The 15,032-nt window shown below is 42.8% G+C and overlaps 1 protein-coding gene across 2 annotated transcripts in view; it reads right to left on the reverse strand.

Moving 5' to 3' along the window:
* The window catches only part of DHX35 (DEAH-box helicase 35), a 45,718-nt gene extending 31,321 nt beyond the window's left edge, over window positions 1–14,397 (reverse strand). For both annotated transcript variants that reach the window (XM_034787427.1, XM_034787426.1), the window contains exons 1-6: window positions 14,315–14,397; window positions 12,043–12,176; window positions 11,568–11,660; window positions 7,480–7,557; window positions 2,454–2,558; window positions 694–755 (exon numbers count right to left, since the gene is read on the reverse strand). In XM_034787427.1, coding sequence (XP_034643318.1) covers window positions 694–755; window positions 2,454–2,558; window positions 7,480–7,557; window positions 11,568–11,660; window positions 12,043–12,176; window positions 14,315–14,354 — 512 coding nt within the window. In that variant the 5' untranslated portion in view covers window positions 14,355–14,397. The remainder of the gene's footprint in view (window positions 1–693; window positions 756–2,453; window positions 2,559–7,479; window positions 7,558–11,567; window positions 11,661–12,042; window positions 12,177–14,314) is intronic.
* Between the last annotated feature and the right edge of the window lie 635 nt (window positions 14,398–15,032).

A 15,032-nucleotide genomic window follows, 5' to 3' on the forward strand; every position in this document is an offset into this window, starting at 1 on the left:
AGCTGAAAGAAACTGAAAAAAAAACCAAACCTAAACTGAATTCTACCACTGCCTCCCTACCCACCCACAGAGACTTTTTCAAAGTACACCCTTGTTGTAAGGTAGGTGTTTTCCCTTTCTACTATACACCTCATTTTTCAGGGGGGCTTATTTCTTGACTCTGCTTAAATGTTTCTGGACTGAAACAAAATGCTCAGAATTGTACTTATGCCAAGTCTTTGTTTCATGCACTCCCCTGAATTTAGTGTAGCATATGCTACAGTACGCAAGCTTCCTCCCACAGCTCTGCTGCTGGTTCTTGACCTCCTGAAGCAGGCACTAAGTGGTGCTGTGTTGCATAGTGGTTCTGTGAGGCAGAGATTCAGATACGAGCGAGGGTGCATTTGTCCAATGGCTGCTTGTGACCATAGTCAGAGGAGAAGATGTTCAACTTTAAACGAACAAAAGCAAACCCTCCACTGGGCTAGGTTACCCAGGTTTACTTGGGTACCTTAGAAACCTTCCAAAGGTGGGGCACTGTTTGCATGTATATTATTTCCTATAATTCCCTAATAAGGCTGACATTCAAATGCCAAGATCAGCTTCAGTCTCTGGGATGTTTATTAACTGCCTTTTAGCCGGAAAAAAATTCAGACATTTGCTATGGGTCTGCCAGTCATCAGCAAGGATCTGCTCCATGTAACATGTCTTTACCTGTATCTCGTTAGTAGTGGGTCAGCCATCATCTCCCTCACCAGCATACCATCGGTCAGAAACTAAAATCAAACACCAAGAAAAATGAGTCATCTATAGCCTACCTCTAGGCTCACATTCAGCTGGATAGGCTATTTATATTACCTGTTTGTAAGAAACTAACAAGTATTCTGGATTACAAAATTCTATTTATATTGCCTTTGACACATTTTCTATGTGCCTTTCATGCTCTGCAGTGTCAGCTACAGACATGTGCTTCTGACCGCTAGTACTGAAAAATAGTAAGAGCTACAAGTAAGGGACACCAAATCAATCCAAGTATAAGCAGATCAAATTTGTGTAAGAAATTCATATTTAATTTTTTATAAATTAAGTTCGTTCTTGTGCAAAAACATGGACTGACAGCACTAAAGACAGCAGTTCCTCATTCTGGCCTGCCATCATGCCTCAACCTGCCTTAAAGAATGCCACATGTATAGAGTGAAAAGCTTCTTCATTCTCTGTACCCGCTCAGTTGTCGGTACCTCTAAGGAAACTGCTTAACAAGTGTCAGGTAGCTCAGATCAGAGTACAGATGATGTTTTGTGATATGGACATTTTCCTCTTAGCTAATGAAACCACAATCTTTTCACAAAAACAGCTACTCTGGACTTAGAAACAAAACCTTTTCAGTTTACTCATGAGTTGGACACGGCCCTGACCTAGATATGAACTGATGACTTTGAGTCAAAAGGCTCCATATTTCTTCCCTTACCAATCCCATAAGCACCCAAATACTAAAAAATATTTAAGAACTGTTTTGTAAATACACGTCCTCCTATTGTTTTATATTGCTTTTTAAAATTACTTTGAATTATTCAAGCTTTTGACAATACTTTTAATAAAGGTAAAGTATTAGATAAATCCTATTCACTGTTGTTATTCCATAGAAAATAAAACAAACTCTCTTCTCCACATAGCATAAATAATTGCAATATTCCCCAATGTGATAACAGAACAAAGCTGTGATGGGGGGATACCAGAAAGCTACAGCCCACATGAAGTCACCTTCAGCTAGTTTGTTCATTCTCTCAATCTAATTTTATCTTTAAGGTGGCTAGGATAGCCTAGCTTCAATTCATTGCAGCCCTTCCTTTCCACTTCACTGGTATCTCGGGTTACACTAGCACTGGAGCAATATCTGATCATAACCACCTTGAAAAGCTCCTTTGGGTTTAGAGTGGTGGCGGCTGATATTAGCAGAATAGAACATAATGTTCTATTCATTTTATTAAGATTTAAATAAACATTTAAACATTTTAAACATATGCAAACACACAAAGAGGATAGAATCAAGAACCTTACATAAGCTGACAAAGTCCTTAACAATGAGCAAAAAAAAAATACAAAATTAAGACTGAAAATTCAAGTTATATCCCTTAAAAAAAAATACTCCTTTCAATAAACTAACCCACCATCCCAGAAATAAGGATTTAATACAGCACTATACCACTTCCTTTATTAAACTTTAAAAATATTGAAGGCAGTGTGACTAATGACTGTGGCAGGGACCTCAGAGCCTGTTCCTCATTCTTCTACTAACCCACTGTATTATTCTGTGCAATTCACCATTCTGTGACTCAGTTTCACAATATGCAAAATGGGTATAGTACTATCTGTTCCACTCATTGGGTGTTACAAAGCTTACTTAATGTTCACAAATGCACTTTGAGAGCTTCAGCTAACCATTTCAGGATACCGGCACTCTGCTTAAGTTTCACCTTAATTCTTGTAGCCTGTGGGTCTGTGCAGTCATCAAATCGAATACAATATCCAACTTCATGACCCAGCACTGCGCCCCTTTCTTCAGCCACTCGGCCTGCAACCTAAGAGAAGAGAGGTTTTGCAATGCAACTGAAACGGTACAATGGAAATCTGTTGTAAACCACCTCCTTTTCGTAGCCTTGTTTGGGAGTTGGGGGGGGGGAAGGGGGGGAAGAGAAGTAGGAAATGTGGAGTGTGAAAATACTGTCATTTGCACTGATTCCACTGGACTCAAATTCTGCTCTGTATAGCAATATGTCCTGAACAAACATTCTGTAGTTACTTTAAAAAACAGTAGGATTAATTAAATTTTAAAAAAAAACATGACATTTCAGTTTTTCCAAAAAAATTATTAGAACACCAGATGAAAAAAACAGGATAAATGGTCACTTTACTTGTAGATAACAGTGAAACCAACAACAAACAGATCAGTTTCACTCTGCTTTTGCTTAAGAAAGCTATGGAGCTATCTTCTGTGATAGAGAACTCAAACGGAAAACATGGGAAAGAGACTGCCCCTCAAAACAGACAGAAAGCTGAGGGAAGGACAGAGTAACAAACACACACGGCCCATTGCCCAAGCTTGGAGGCAGAGGCTTCCTAAACCACCTTGCAGCAGACAGGGCACATAAAAGATTTTTTTAGATTATTTTAGTTTGAGTAATTTGGCACTTCTAGTGGGAAAAACAGGGAAAGGGGAGTCAGAAATCCACAGTTTGATTACCAGGCCTATGCACTTTGGTAACTGCACTGCTAATCAAAATACAATCTTTCTCCGGTAATCCTGAGATTACAGCGTTCACTATCAAATTCAAAATAAAGGCACTAAAGAATGGAGGGAAACAACCTCCACTAACCAAAAAAAACCACGCTTGAATATTTGAAACTGAATTTTTAAAAGTTATTTCAATAGACTGCATGAATCCAAGTCAGGTGGCCATGAAAAAGGAACAAGTTATCGCTTGCAAAATCATATGCACATGGACAGCATCTTTACTGTCTTTTTCTGCGAGGACAAATATTTTATGTTTGCAAACATGCTGAGTCAATTAACAGCAACCCTGTCTGGTGCAAACATTTATAACCTCTGAAATATCAGCTTTAGCTGAATTTCCTATTGGGATAAATGGAAAAATACCTGTAATTTATTGTTTGTGGTAACATTCATGGCTGCTCAACCAGACTTCTTTCCACATGATCAACACTGGTAAATATGGACATGAGGTTTGTCAATATTTTTTCATGTCTTCAGTCAATGTTTTGCAGTAATAATTATTATAAAAGGGCTTGTCTATACTTACCGCGCTGGTTCGGCGGCAGGCAATCGAACTTCTGGGTTCGATTTATCGCGTCTAGTCTGGACGCGATAAATCGAACTCAGAAGTGCTCCCCGTCGACTCCGGTAATCCTGCTCGCCGCGAGGAGTACGCGGAGTCGACGGGGGAGCCTGCCTGCCGGGTCTGGACGGGGGTAAGTTCGAACTAAGGTATGTCGACTTCAGCTACGTTATTCACGTAGCTGAAGTTGCGTACCTTAGTTCGATTTGGGGGTTTAGTGTAGACCAAGCCAAAGTCTTCACACATTTAATGGATACTTCCAATTTATACCTTATTTATAATATGCCAATTTCAGAAAATTTCATCGGGGTTGCCAGCAATCTTGAGAGAGAGAGAGAGCATGTGCACATTTGTGTGTGTTTATGTATGTAGGGAAGGTGGGCAAGTTCTGCTCTAAAACTACTATTTTAATCAATGGTGGATCTAAGTTGGCCCAAAAACCAAGGGAAGGACTGGAGTGCTCAGTTCTGATACCTAATCTTTTACTGATGAAGACTGAAGACATTAATGTAAGGTTCAAACTTAAAATGTCAAAGTAACCACTCCAGAAAATGAGTCACACATTTGTAAACAGTTTAGACCCATGCCTAATTTGTGCATACAGTTGCTGAAAATGTTTTCTTAAATCTAGAAATCATGTGCCCAATTTGTTTAAAAAGAGATACGATCAACTTAAAAAATCATATGTTGTAAGCCAAATTTCTTTACGTATGCTACTAACACCTAAAAAACAAATTTAAAAATCCAATTTACTTATTTATAGACTTTTTGCATTTCTCTCAGCTTGGACGATGAAAAAAATCTTTTCTGCCCAATTCACTTTCTGTTTACACTCAGTTTCACCTGCAGGTCCGCAGTGCTGTAATGTTTGTGTTTCAAACACTGCAAGGGAACGTTTAATTAAAAACAGCTTGCACTGGAAATTTACATAAACTGTCAATGCATTTCTATTGGTCTTCTATTTTACAAATGCTTTTAAAATAAAATCTTTAAATTAGAACTGAGGCACATTTGTGCTACGTATTGTACACACACCTAGAAACAAACAATCCCTACCCAAGAGAACTTGCAGTCTAAGCTCCCTGTCTGAAAACTGATAGTACGCAGGCAGATTGCTGTGTCCTCACAGGTCCATACGCATACAGCAGCCTGCTGCACACTATCAATTGCAGAATCAGAGGCCAACAATACAAGTGACGCAAAATGGAAGGAGAGATCTAAGCAAATATGTTTAGTATTATAATTAAATAATCAATTATTCCCATTTGTCCCTCAACTGACCCAGCACTGACCGATTTCTTATAAAATGACAATATCGCTAAAAAAAAAAAAATTCTGAGTATAGAATCTTCTATCCATCGGACAGATAGAGAACAGGCAGAAGTAATTCAAGCTAATCCACAATTGTTTTGCCAATGTGACAACTGGGACAACCACTCGTGAGGGAAAAGGGTAGCTCTGTCTTCATGGTCTTTCCAATAGTTGGCCTCTCTCCCGAGACTGTGTACCAACTAGTTTTGATGGCGATTTTGTGATAGTGACACACAGGAAGTGAACTGACTAAATATTTTTCATGTGTCACTTTATGACTATCAGACGGCAATGACTATGGGACACTACCAACTTGGGCCATTTTAAACCAACAGCCTAGGAATGAAAGCTCCAATCTTGATTAAGCAGATCCTATTCTATATTATTGGTTTTCTGAACCCAGAGATCTACTGTCCAACACCTACTTTTAATGAAAAACTAAACAATGTGCATTTTAATCCTATTAATTTGGTCAAAATTACATTGTTTTCAACAGTCATTTGAATTACACTCTTTAAATCGTTTCGACAGGCTTTAAAAATAATCTCCACATGTGTATGTTTGTCTCTGCCCTGCACATAAAAATGAATTTCTCTCAATCGCCCATTTTCTCTATTATTCTCTCTTCCATGAATTCCTTCATGAACCCATTACTTCAGATGGGATCTTCTCAGCTCCCTTCCTCTCTCAAACCAAGCATTCAAGCAGATAACCAGGGCTGACAATGCAAAGCTAATTCAAACAGAAGTCCTAAAGTTTCTAAATTATTTCCCCTTTATAGCTCTGCAACTTCCTCTTTCCCCTCTGGCAATGTCTATCCTCTAGTGAGGAGAGCAGATGAACAGTCTTCTTTAAAAAAATCCATTTCAACCCGTCAAAGTAATAAATAACACCAACCATGCCTCCCAGCCCCCTCAAATGGCCAGTCAGGAGAAATTTCAAGGGTGTTCCCAGCTTGAGACCCCACTGTGGCAATATGCTAAACTACAATCAAGCAATCTCAGTCTTTGAGCCTTAAAAGGAAAGGGGGTAAAAGCAGAGGTACCACTGAGAACACAGATTATAATTTAACATAAATCTTTACAATATACAGAGTCTGTCAGGTACAGAATTACACAGTCAGGAAGGCATATTAGATGGAGGTTGAGAGAGAAAAGATGGAGGGGAGCATCCCTCTAGAAGCACTAGACTCAGGTCACTGCTGGAGGCAGGATGCTGGACTAGATAGATAAATGATCTGATCCAGTATGAAAATGCAACAGGAATCCACCAAGCATTAATTTTTCTAAGACAGCATATTACCATAGGTACAAGTTGACAGGTGGCACATACAATGTAATGTAAAGAAATTAGGACATGATATAGAATAGCAAAGAGGTCTGTGTATGAAATGGTCAGAAGCTGCAAAACACAGATGAAGAAAACAATTGTGGCTGAGGGGAGAATGCTACAGTGGACATAAACGCAACGTCTGGCAGCAGTTAAGAGAAGAACAAGGGCATATCAGAAGAAAAGAGCACAACTCAGTAGAAATGATCATGGAAGCATTATTAAAGGCAGGAAGAGCCCATATTGAGTAATGGGGACTTTGCTACAGGAAGGATATTGAATGTAAAGATACAGAAAAGGGCAACAAAAACAAAATGTCCCATATGTTCTGAGATGTTGTGAAAATTAGGTTTATAGTCATTAGAAAAGAGGACCTCAAGAAGGGAACATGACTGAGGTACATACAATTCTATGTGGTACAGAGAAAGGGGATGCTACCAAACTAGCAGTGAATGCAACCAGTTCATACAAGAGAGAATGGAAGAATCTTAGAAAGACAAGTCACTAAAGGATCAAAAAGGCTAACAATGTTAGGAACCATTAGGAAAGGGACAGATAATAAGACAGAAAATATCATAATGCCACTATATAAACCCACGGTACATCCACATCTGGAATACTGTGCCCAGTTCTGGTCACCCCATCTCAAAAAGGATATAGTGGAACTGGAAAAAGTACAGAGAAGAGCAACAAAAGTTGATCCAATAAAAGATATTACCTCACCCACCTTGTCTCTCCACTAGTTTAGTGATGCAGATAAATGGAAACTAATGTTCAGTTATATAACTTGATACAAACAATCCATTCAAAGGAAATTGCTAGTAAATTAACCTGAACCAATGTGGACTAGTAAAAATTTTCTATGGTAAGGCCAGATCTGAAACTGTACAATTTTTATTGAATTTAGAACTTTTGAACATTCTGCTTAAGGAGAATCAGTAGAAGAATCATTTAAACTTGAAGCTGCAACAATGTTAATTTTTACAGCAAAAAAGAAAGAACTCACTGAAACAGCAGCAACTCTGCGAGGCTGCGTCACTCCCACTACTCTCCCTTCGGCTGTCCAGCCAGCTTCTGCTAGATACTGCAAACAAACATTGAAGACAGGAAATTAATTAGTCATACATGACACAATGCATCCAGCACTTAAAACATGGTACTGGATATCAGGGCTTCTAAGATTTATTCCTGGTTCTGACATCGACTCTTTGTGACACCGCAGGTAAAAAAACGAAGATTTTGTGCATTAGTTGACCCCACTATAAAATACGTATACTACTATACCCCTACCTCACAGGTATATTAGCATTTAGAAAGCATTTTAAGATATTGAGATGCGAGAAGATTCACAACTGTAAGTATTTCTTCTTAGTGATTCCTTCCCTGCCCCTCTCATTTAGTAGTCCTGTCTCAGGAAAAATGTCTGAATAGCATTAGTCAAGTACTCATGCTGAAGCAGTTAATATACCTCACTAGTTTTGTAGCCATGTGGCAAGAAGAGCTGATTTTCTATACTTAGCAAATATGGTTGTTGTTTTTTATAATATTTGTCACAAAAAAACAGCTACAAAATTTCTGTAACTGTTATACTTCGGATGTGTTGCACATGTCCAATCCATGTTAGGCGTATGTGTGCCTTGAGCACAGTCGCCGAAAATTTTTCCCTCAGTGGTACCCATTGGGTTGGCTCTAGCACCCTCTGGGGCGGCATGCTCATGAATATATAAAGGGACCGGCTGACTCTGTACCTCCCTAGGGTGTCCCATCAAATGTTTTCTTTAGAGCCCCCCCAGGTATCTGGCTGGGGCGGGTACAGATGCTGAGGTGTATGGAGGTAGCTGCCTGCGTGTAAAACCCCTGCTTTCTTTTGAAGGTCATGGAGGGATGGTGAAGCATAGAAACGGGTGCTCTGCTGAGGCCTGAAATGCTTCCTCAAAGGCACTAGGGTGTAGAGGCCCAGGGACTTGAGGGTAGCTCTGGAGTCCTTCAGTCCATGGAGCTTTGCATCTTTCTGCCCTGAGAAGAGTGAGGTCCTGTCAAACGGAAGGTCCTGGAGAGACTGCTGGATCTCCGTCGGCAGGCCTAAGGACTGCAGCCAAGAACAGCTGCACACGGCCACAGTTGAGGCCATGGATCTAGTTACCAAGTCTGCTGTGTCCAGAGCAGCTTGCAGAGAGGCCCTGGCTATTGACTTCCATTCTTCTACCAGTGCAGAGAAGTGCTGCCTGGACTCCTGGAGAAGCAAGTCCCAGACATTAAAATTGTATCTCCCTAATAACGCCTGTTGGCTGGATATGCAGAGCTTTAAACCTCCTGTAGAATAAACCTTCTACCAAATAAGTCTCTGAGTCCTTCGCCTTAGGGGTTTCTCCATGCAGCTCCTGTCTCTCCCTTTTGTTGGCTGCTGAGACCACCAGGGACCACAACGGGGGGTGGGAGGGTGAGAGGAGGAGTACAAGTACTCATACCTTTGGGCAGGAACAAGGTACTTTTTCTCAGCTCTCTTTGAGGCAGATGGCAGGGAGGACGGGGTTTGCCACAAGGCTTTAACTGGTCACACGATGGCCTCATTGAGAGACAGCCACTTTAGACAGCCCTACCGCAGCCAAGATGTTGACAAGGCTGTGGGAGGATTCTTTGACTACCTCCACATGCAGCCCTAAGTTCAAGGCCACCTCTTCATCAGCTCCTGATGAGCTTTGAAGTTGTCCGGGGGGGTGTGGGAGGGGGGGTGTGAGATGCCCGCCTCTGACACTGCCTTGTCCAGGGAGGAGGAGGAAGCCTGCACTGGCAAGGGGCCCTCCTCTTCTCCTTCTGCACTGACTGTGTCCCGCAGGTCTAGGTCCTATGGATCGGTACCAGGATCAGTACCAGAGTCCAGGTCAGGTGCTGTGTGATGGGATGGAGGAACCCTTCTCTCTGAAGCCTTCAAATATAAGCATCTGGAATGTGCCCCTGACATAAGGGGAAAACCCCAAGGGTTCCAAAATGGCCATTGCCTTGACACAGGTCAGTGCCTACTGGATCAAGCACTTGGAGGTACCCCTGCGTCCAGGTCTATTCACCACATAGGTCTGACCAGGAGGGTACCGACAGCAACCCATCTGTTGGGTATCTGACCCCACTTCTGACTCAGATGATGAGCCTTCCTCCAGAAACCATAGCGGTGCGGTACTCATCGGTTCCAGAGATCAGTGCCAAGGTGGGGAGGCCTGCATCAAGGATAGCAGGGACAGTTTCCCCCTAGATGGAACCAAGGGGCCAGGTACCATGCAGCAGCTTGAGGTGACGTGCTCCCTTCTGCTCACCTACACCACCAACACCAGCTCTTGCACTGCCGGCGATGGCAGTACCAATAGCACCAGCAAGTATCTGGCTGCTATGAATGTTTCCAGGGTGGCCAACACCGTGATCACGCCGGAGTCTTGCTGTCCCTCCGGCACCAGCTTATCTGGTACTGGACTCAACAGAGCCTGCAAACAGGATGGAATCAACGGTACCCGCACATGGAGAGGGGGCAAGGCAGTGACCTGACTCATGTCGCACTCCTGCGCTCCCCATGCTTGGCCTTTTTCTGAGTCAGGGAATGCCCCCTTTTGGCCAGCTGCTTCTTATGTTTCTTTCTCAGCACCGGTGACAGGGAATGGTACTGAGAGTCCCTCCTGGTGGGAGGAGCACTCTGCACTGACGCTGAAGTACTCAGGGCCGAGTCTCACTTGCTTGGCTCCGAAGAGGGTCTGAGTACCTCTTCCATCAATAGGAATTTCAATCTGGTCTCCCGGTTCTTCTTCGTACGAGGATTAAAATCCCGGCAGTTATGACAATGGTCCGGGACATGAGCCTCACCCAAGCACTTTAAGCAACTGGCATGCGGGTTGCTCAAAGGCATAGGCTTGGCACAGGACTTGAAGCCTGGTGACTGAGGCATGCCTTGGCACCAGGGGCAGATGAAAATCCACTAACAAGCAAGAAGCTCCAACTAAACTATGTACAAAAGCTATTTACAGTACAAACAAAAAATAAATAAGTAGTGAAGAAAGAAACAGGGGAAATGGATGAAAAATGAAGACTTCTGAGTACAGCTTGTCGTAGCAAGAAGAGCACTTCCAGCAACCATCACAGGCAGTAAGAAAGAACTGAGGTGGGCGTGGGGTTGACCGTTCCCTTTTTTACCTGCGCCATGAGCACGCGGCACCAGAGAGCGCTAGAGCTGACCTGACAGGCATCACTGAGAGAAAAATGTCCATATACTGTGCTCGAGGCGTATACACACCTAAAGTGGAATGGACATGTGCAAGCATTCGAAGAAGGTTAATATTTTAATGGAATATGAAAAGGTGCCATACAAATATGTTTCTCCCATTCATGTTACAATTTTCTGGCAAGGAAGTACAGGAAATAAAGATGGTCACTGTTTGACCAAAGAATTAGAAAGATCCTGACCGAAATTTTTTCTTTACAAATGGTGATGAATTTAAAAGAATTCTGAAGGCGTAATAAATTTCAGAAAAGTTGGCCTCCTAGTTGAGCAGGAGCTTTTTGCAGTGGGAATTGTGGACCCAAGTTTGATTCCTGAGTATGGTCCTTTGTTACATAGGCCAATAAGTTATGTGGCAGAAGGATTTTATGCTGTTGCAATCATAGAATATCAGGGTTGGAAGGGACCTCAGGAGGTCATCTAGTCCAACCCCCTACTCAAAGCAGGACCAATTCCCAATTAAATCATCCCAACCAGGGCTTTGTCAAGCCTGACCTTAAAAACCAGGAGATTCCACCACCTCCCTAGGTAATACATTCCAGTGCTTCACCACCCTCCTAGTGAAAAAGTTTTTCCTAATATCCAACCTAAACCTCCCACACTGCAACTTGAGACCATTGCTCCTTGTTCTGTCAATGCCAGAACTTGTTGGCTGATATCAAGGGAGAGACAAGGTGTAAGGCTCTCTCATACCTCAGTGGATTGCAATATCAGGACTGGGCCTAAGGTATCACCCTTGCCCCATAAGGTCTCTACACCATTCCCAAGAGTTGGCTGTCAGCCTACGTAAGATCTCCTGGAAGAATACAATTTTGCTAAGTTACATGCACACTCACTTGTGGAATCTGAGTACTTTTTCCACATCCTGTTTCTCCAACAATCACCAGTGTCTGATAATTCTCCACCAGATAAAGGATGTGGTTTCTAAGCTGGAAGGGCAAAACATATTCAAGTTAGGAGAACAAATCTGTACAACAGAATTTTCAATACATTTCTGCAAAGAGCAATGCACATATAGACATACACTCAGTATAAGGTATGAATTATTAATTCATTAAACTTCATCAATGCAATGCACAACATATAATATTTGAACATAAATCCACATAAAGGTTGTAATAAAACAGAGCAGATTCACTTTTGCCAACATCTAGTAAACACAAAGAATAAATTTCATAAAATAAAAGAATGGTGACTTCCATTACATCACTTTCATGTTGTAAAATGATGTTTAAGAGAGAGGATCAAAAACAACTTATAAAAGAAACACAGCAGGCATGAGATTCAGCATATCAGAAAGTTCTTTCGTACCTTAAACACTGGTAACTTTTGTCTCTGTTGTTCAATTGAAAGAGATGCATAGGGATTATAGATGACAGAAACACCAGTACTTTCAGCAGCACTCTGCCTCTCTTCTGTGAGACTGACACCAGGACCTTCCGTGCCTACATGACATGAGACAATTTTAATAGGAGGATGATAGAAATTTGCCTGGCATATCTCAGTCTAACTCAGACAAATAAGTTCTTTAGGAAAAGGAACTCTGCCTTCTAACATGTGCTGTTAAGCATCTCTAACGTAATAATAATAAACATATGTAGTTAATGCTTAACAAACAGGAACTTGTTCCAAATTAAATGTAAATCTCCATTTTTTAAAGTCTCCTAACATGGCACAATATATCTGTGTCTTTCAAATAAAATTTTAAAAACTTCTGTGAGACATCTATTTCATGAGAAATGTACAAAAGCCTTAACTTTTGACACCTTTCTTTTTCCTTTTCTTCTGCTTTAAAAAAAGTTTTTTGACATATTCACTGTTTTTCCCAGGAATGCCTCTATTCATTTAAAACCAGGAATAGGCAATAAAAATCAATTTCATCAACACACAATGCTAGAATAAGTCTTCCAATGGAACCTTTTTGATTGAGATTAATTCTAAGGTATACTTTTAACCCTACTTGCTTATGAGCCACGCCACTCACTAAATTGAGCTCATAAATCTATTTATTCCCAGTACATGTAACTGGGAAACTAATGACAGCTGGAAATGCTCAATCATGTGAGGGAAGGGAGAAGATTTTTCTCATTAAGGTAATGCATCATCTGCAGTTTTCTCCTCTGCTATTCAGTTGAGATGTCCCTCATTTTGTAGGATCTGTGTTGCACATTATTGGCCATGTCCACAGAAGGATTTAAACTATATTTGCTCAATTCTGCTTTTAAACAGACAGGTCCCATCCACATTCAACAAACTGTTTACATTTTGTATTTAACATAGACCAGTTTAAAGAAAGGTTAAAAATGGTTCCAATAAGAATTTAATCCCCATTGTAGACAGAGATTTAAACATCAGTATCATATAACATTTGGATGCCAACTGAAAGATAGGGAATAATTCCTCCAATCATCCATATGTTTTCTGTTACCGCTCTCCTGGACATACTGGACAGGTAGTCATCTGGATTTAAATAAATTAATTCAACTTGCCAAGGCTCATCCATTTGGAGGGAGACTCCCTCATTTTTAGATTAATTTTACAGCAACGTATACATTTCTGGTTGTTAATCTTCAGTGTATGAACCGGGTCTTCCCATGTGTTTGTACAGTGACCATGCTACAGGGGATTTGGGACACACAGGAGACTTCAGTATATCCCAGGAAATTGACTATTTGAATTCAAAATGTTTCTGCCTCTCTCTCTACTATTAACCAGTCTATATTCTGGCTCTTCCATAAGCTCATTGCTGCTTTGGGCAAGTGCATTACTGGAACCTCTGGGTGATAGTAAATTGTTTTCAGATCCTCACACAAAATACAGAGTATAAGCACAAGATGGTATAATTCCTTCAGGAAGAGTTTTGTGTTTCAGTTAGATTTGCTCTCTGCTTTGCTTTTATTATAGAAGAGCTGCAGCGCTGCTATAGTTAAGGTTGGGAGTCCCTTGCTTACAAGATGACTAATTCTATTTTATTTTAGAGGTATACATGAATTTAGTGCTGGTGAAAGATACCTGATTGATATCCCTGAAGACCCACCACCTTATTTATCCACAGGGGAGTTTCAACCCAGGCAGCAGGAGCACACGCTTCCCACCCGCGCCCCCAGTGCAGCCCTGCCAATGTGCCTTTACCCTGCAGCCCAGAGCCCACCCTCAGCTGCACAAGCAGAGCTCAGACTCCGTGACCCATCAGCCCTCAGCATCTCCGCTGACCGGGGGCCAGGCAGGACCAGGGAGAACGGCAGCTCAGATGATGGGGGCGCCCGGACTGTAACCCGGCCAGCTCAAGGTGAACCTAAATGCCCCACCCACCCTGAGACACTGGGGGAGGGGGAATAATTACAGACCATTAAGTCACCAGCTCCGGGTCACTGGGGTGGGGAAGGGTAAGAACTGAACAGCTTCGCCCCAGCCCCGGGCAGCGCCAATAGGAGGTGGGACGAGGGGAGGCCCAAGAGGTTCCTGCCAGGCGGCACGGCCAGGTCCCGGCGAAGGGAAGCAGAGAGAACTAGCACCGGCGGTACCTATCCCCGACCTTTGCTTCCCAGTGGCTCCCTCCCTCCAGGGCCCGTTCACCCCTCACCGGGTTTCCAAAACTTCATCGGTCCCACGGGCGCCGCCATCTTGGGGTGAAAGGTCAAAAAGGAAGTGACGCCCCCCGCCCACTGCAAGGGGCGGGGTTGTGTGTCACGTGATGAGCTATGTGATTGGCCGGCCGTTGCCATAGCATCGGTCCCGCGGGCTAGCCGCAGTTGTTCTTTTCTGGGCCATGCCCTTCCCAGCCCTGAGTCGTAGGGGAGCAGGGGGCCCCCTTGGGCCCCGGCCGCTCCCTCCCCCACCAGAGGAGGCGCCCAGAGACTAGGGTGATGGGCGCTAAGGTTGGAGCCAGAAGGCCCCTCCCCTGAGGGGCGGCCCGGCAGCACCCCAGGGCCCGGGGGAGCAGGGCGAGGCGCAGGCTCCTAGGGGCTTTGTGCCTTGATCTTTAATAGCGGGGCGTGGAAGGACTTTTAGGGGTAAAATGCGGTAAGTGGGGATTTCGCTATGCACAAACCTAGGAGAAAATATTTCAAGCAATAATGATTGAAAGCTACAGCTGGGCCAAGTCGGGAAAATGGGGCTTGAGAACATGTTAGATCAGTGACACTCACTCAGACCTCCTGGTGCAGGAGCCAAATCGCGTTTGGGTCTTTTTCTTATGTAAGCGCCTATTACCCCCCCCCCCCCTCCTGATTTTTCACACTTGCTATCTGGTCACCCTAGAGCCAAATCAGTATCAACTGTACCAAAAGGGCTCAAATATG

Source organism: Trachemys scripta, chromosome 12 (assembly GCF_013100865.1).
Source record: "Trachemys scripta elegans isolate TJP31775 chromosome 12, CAS_Tse_1.0, whole genome shotgun sequence".
NCBI classification, from domain to species: domain Eukaryota; kingdom Metazoa; phylum Chordata; order Testudines; family Emydidae; genus Trachemys; species Trachemys scripta.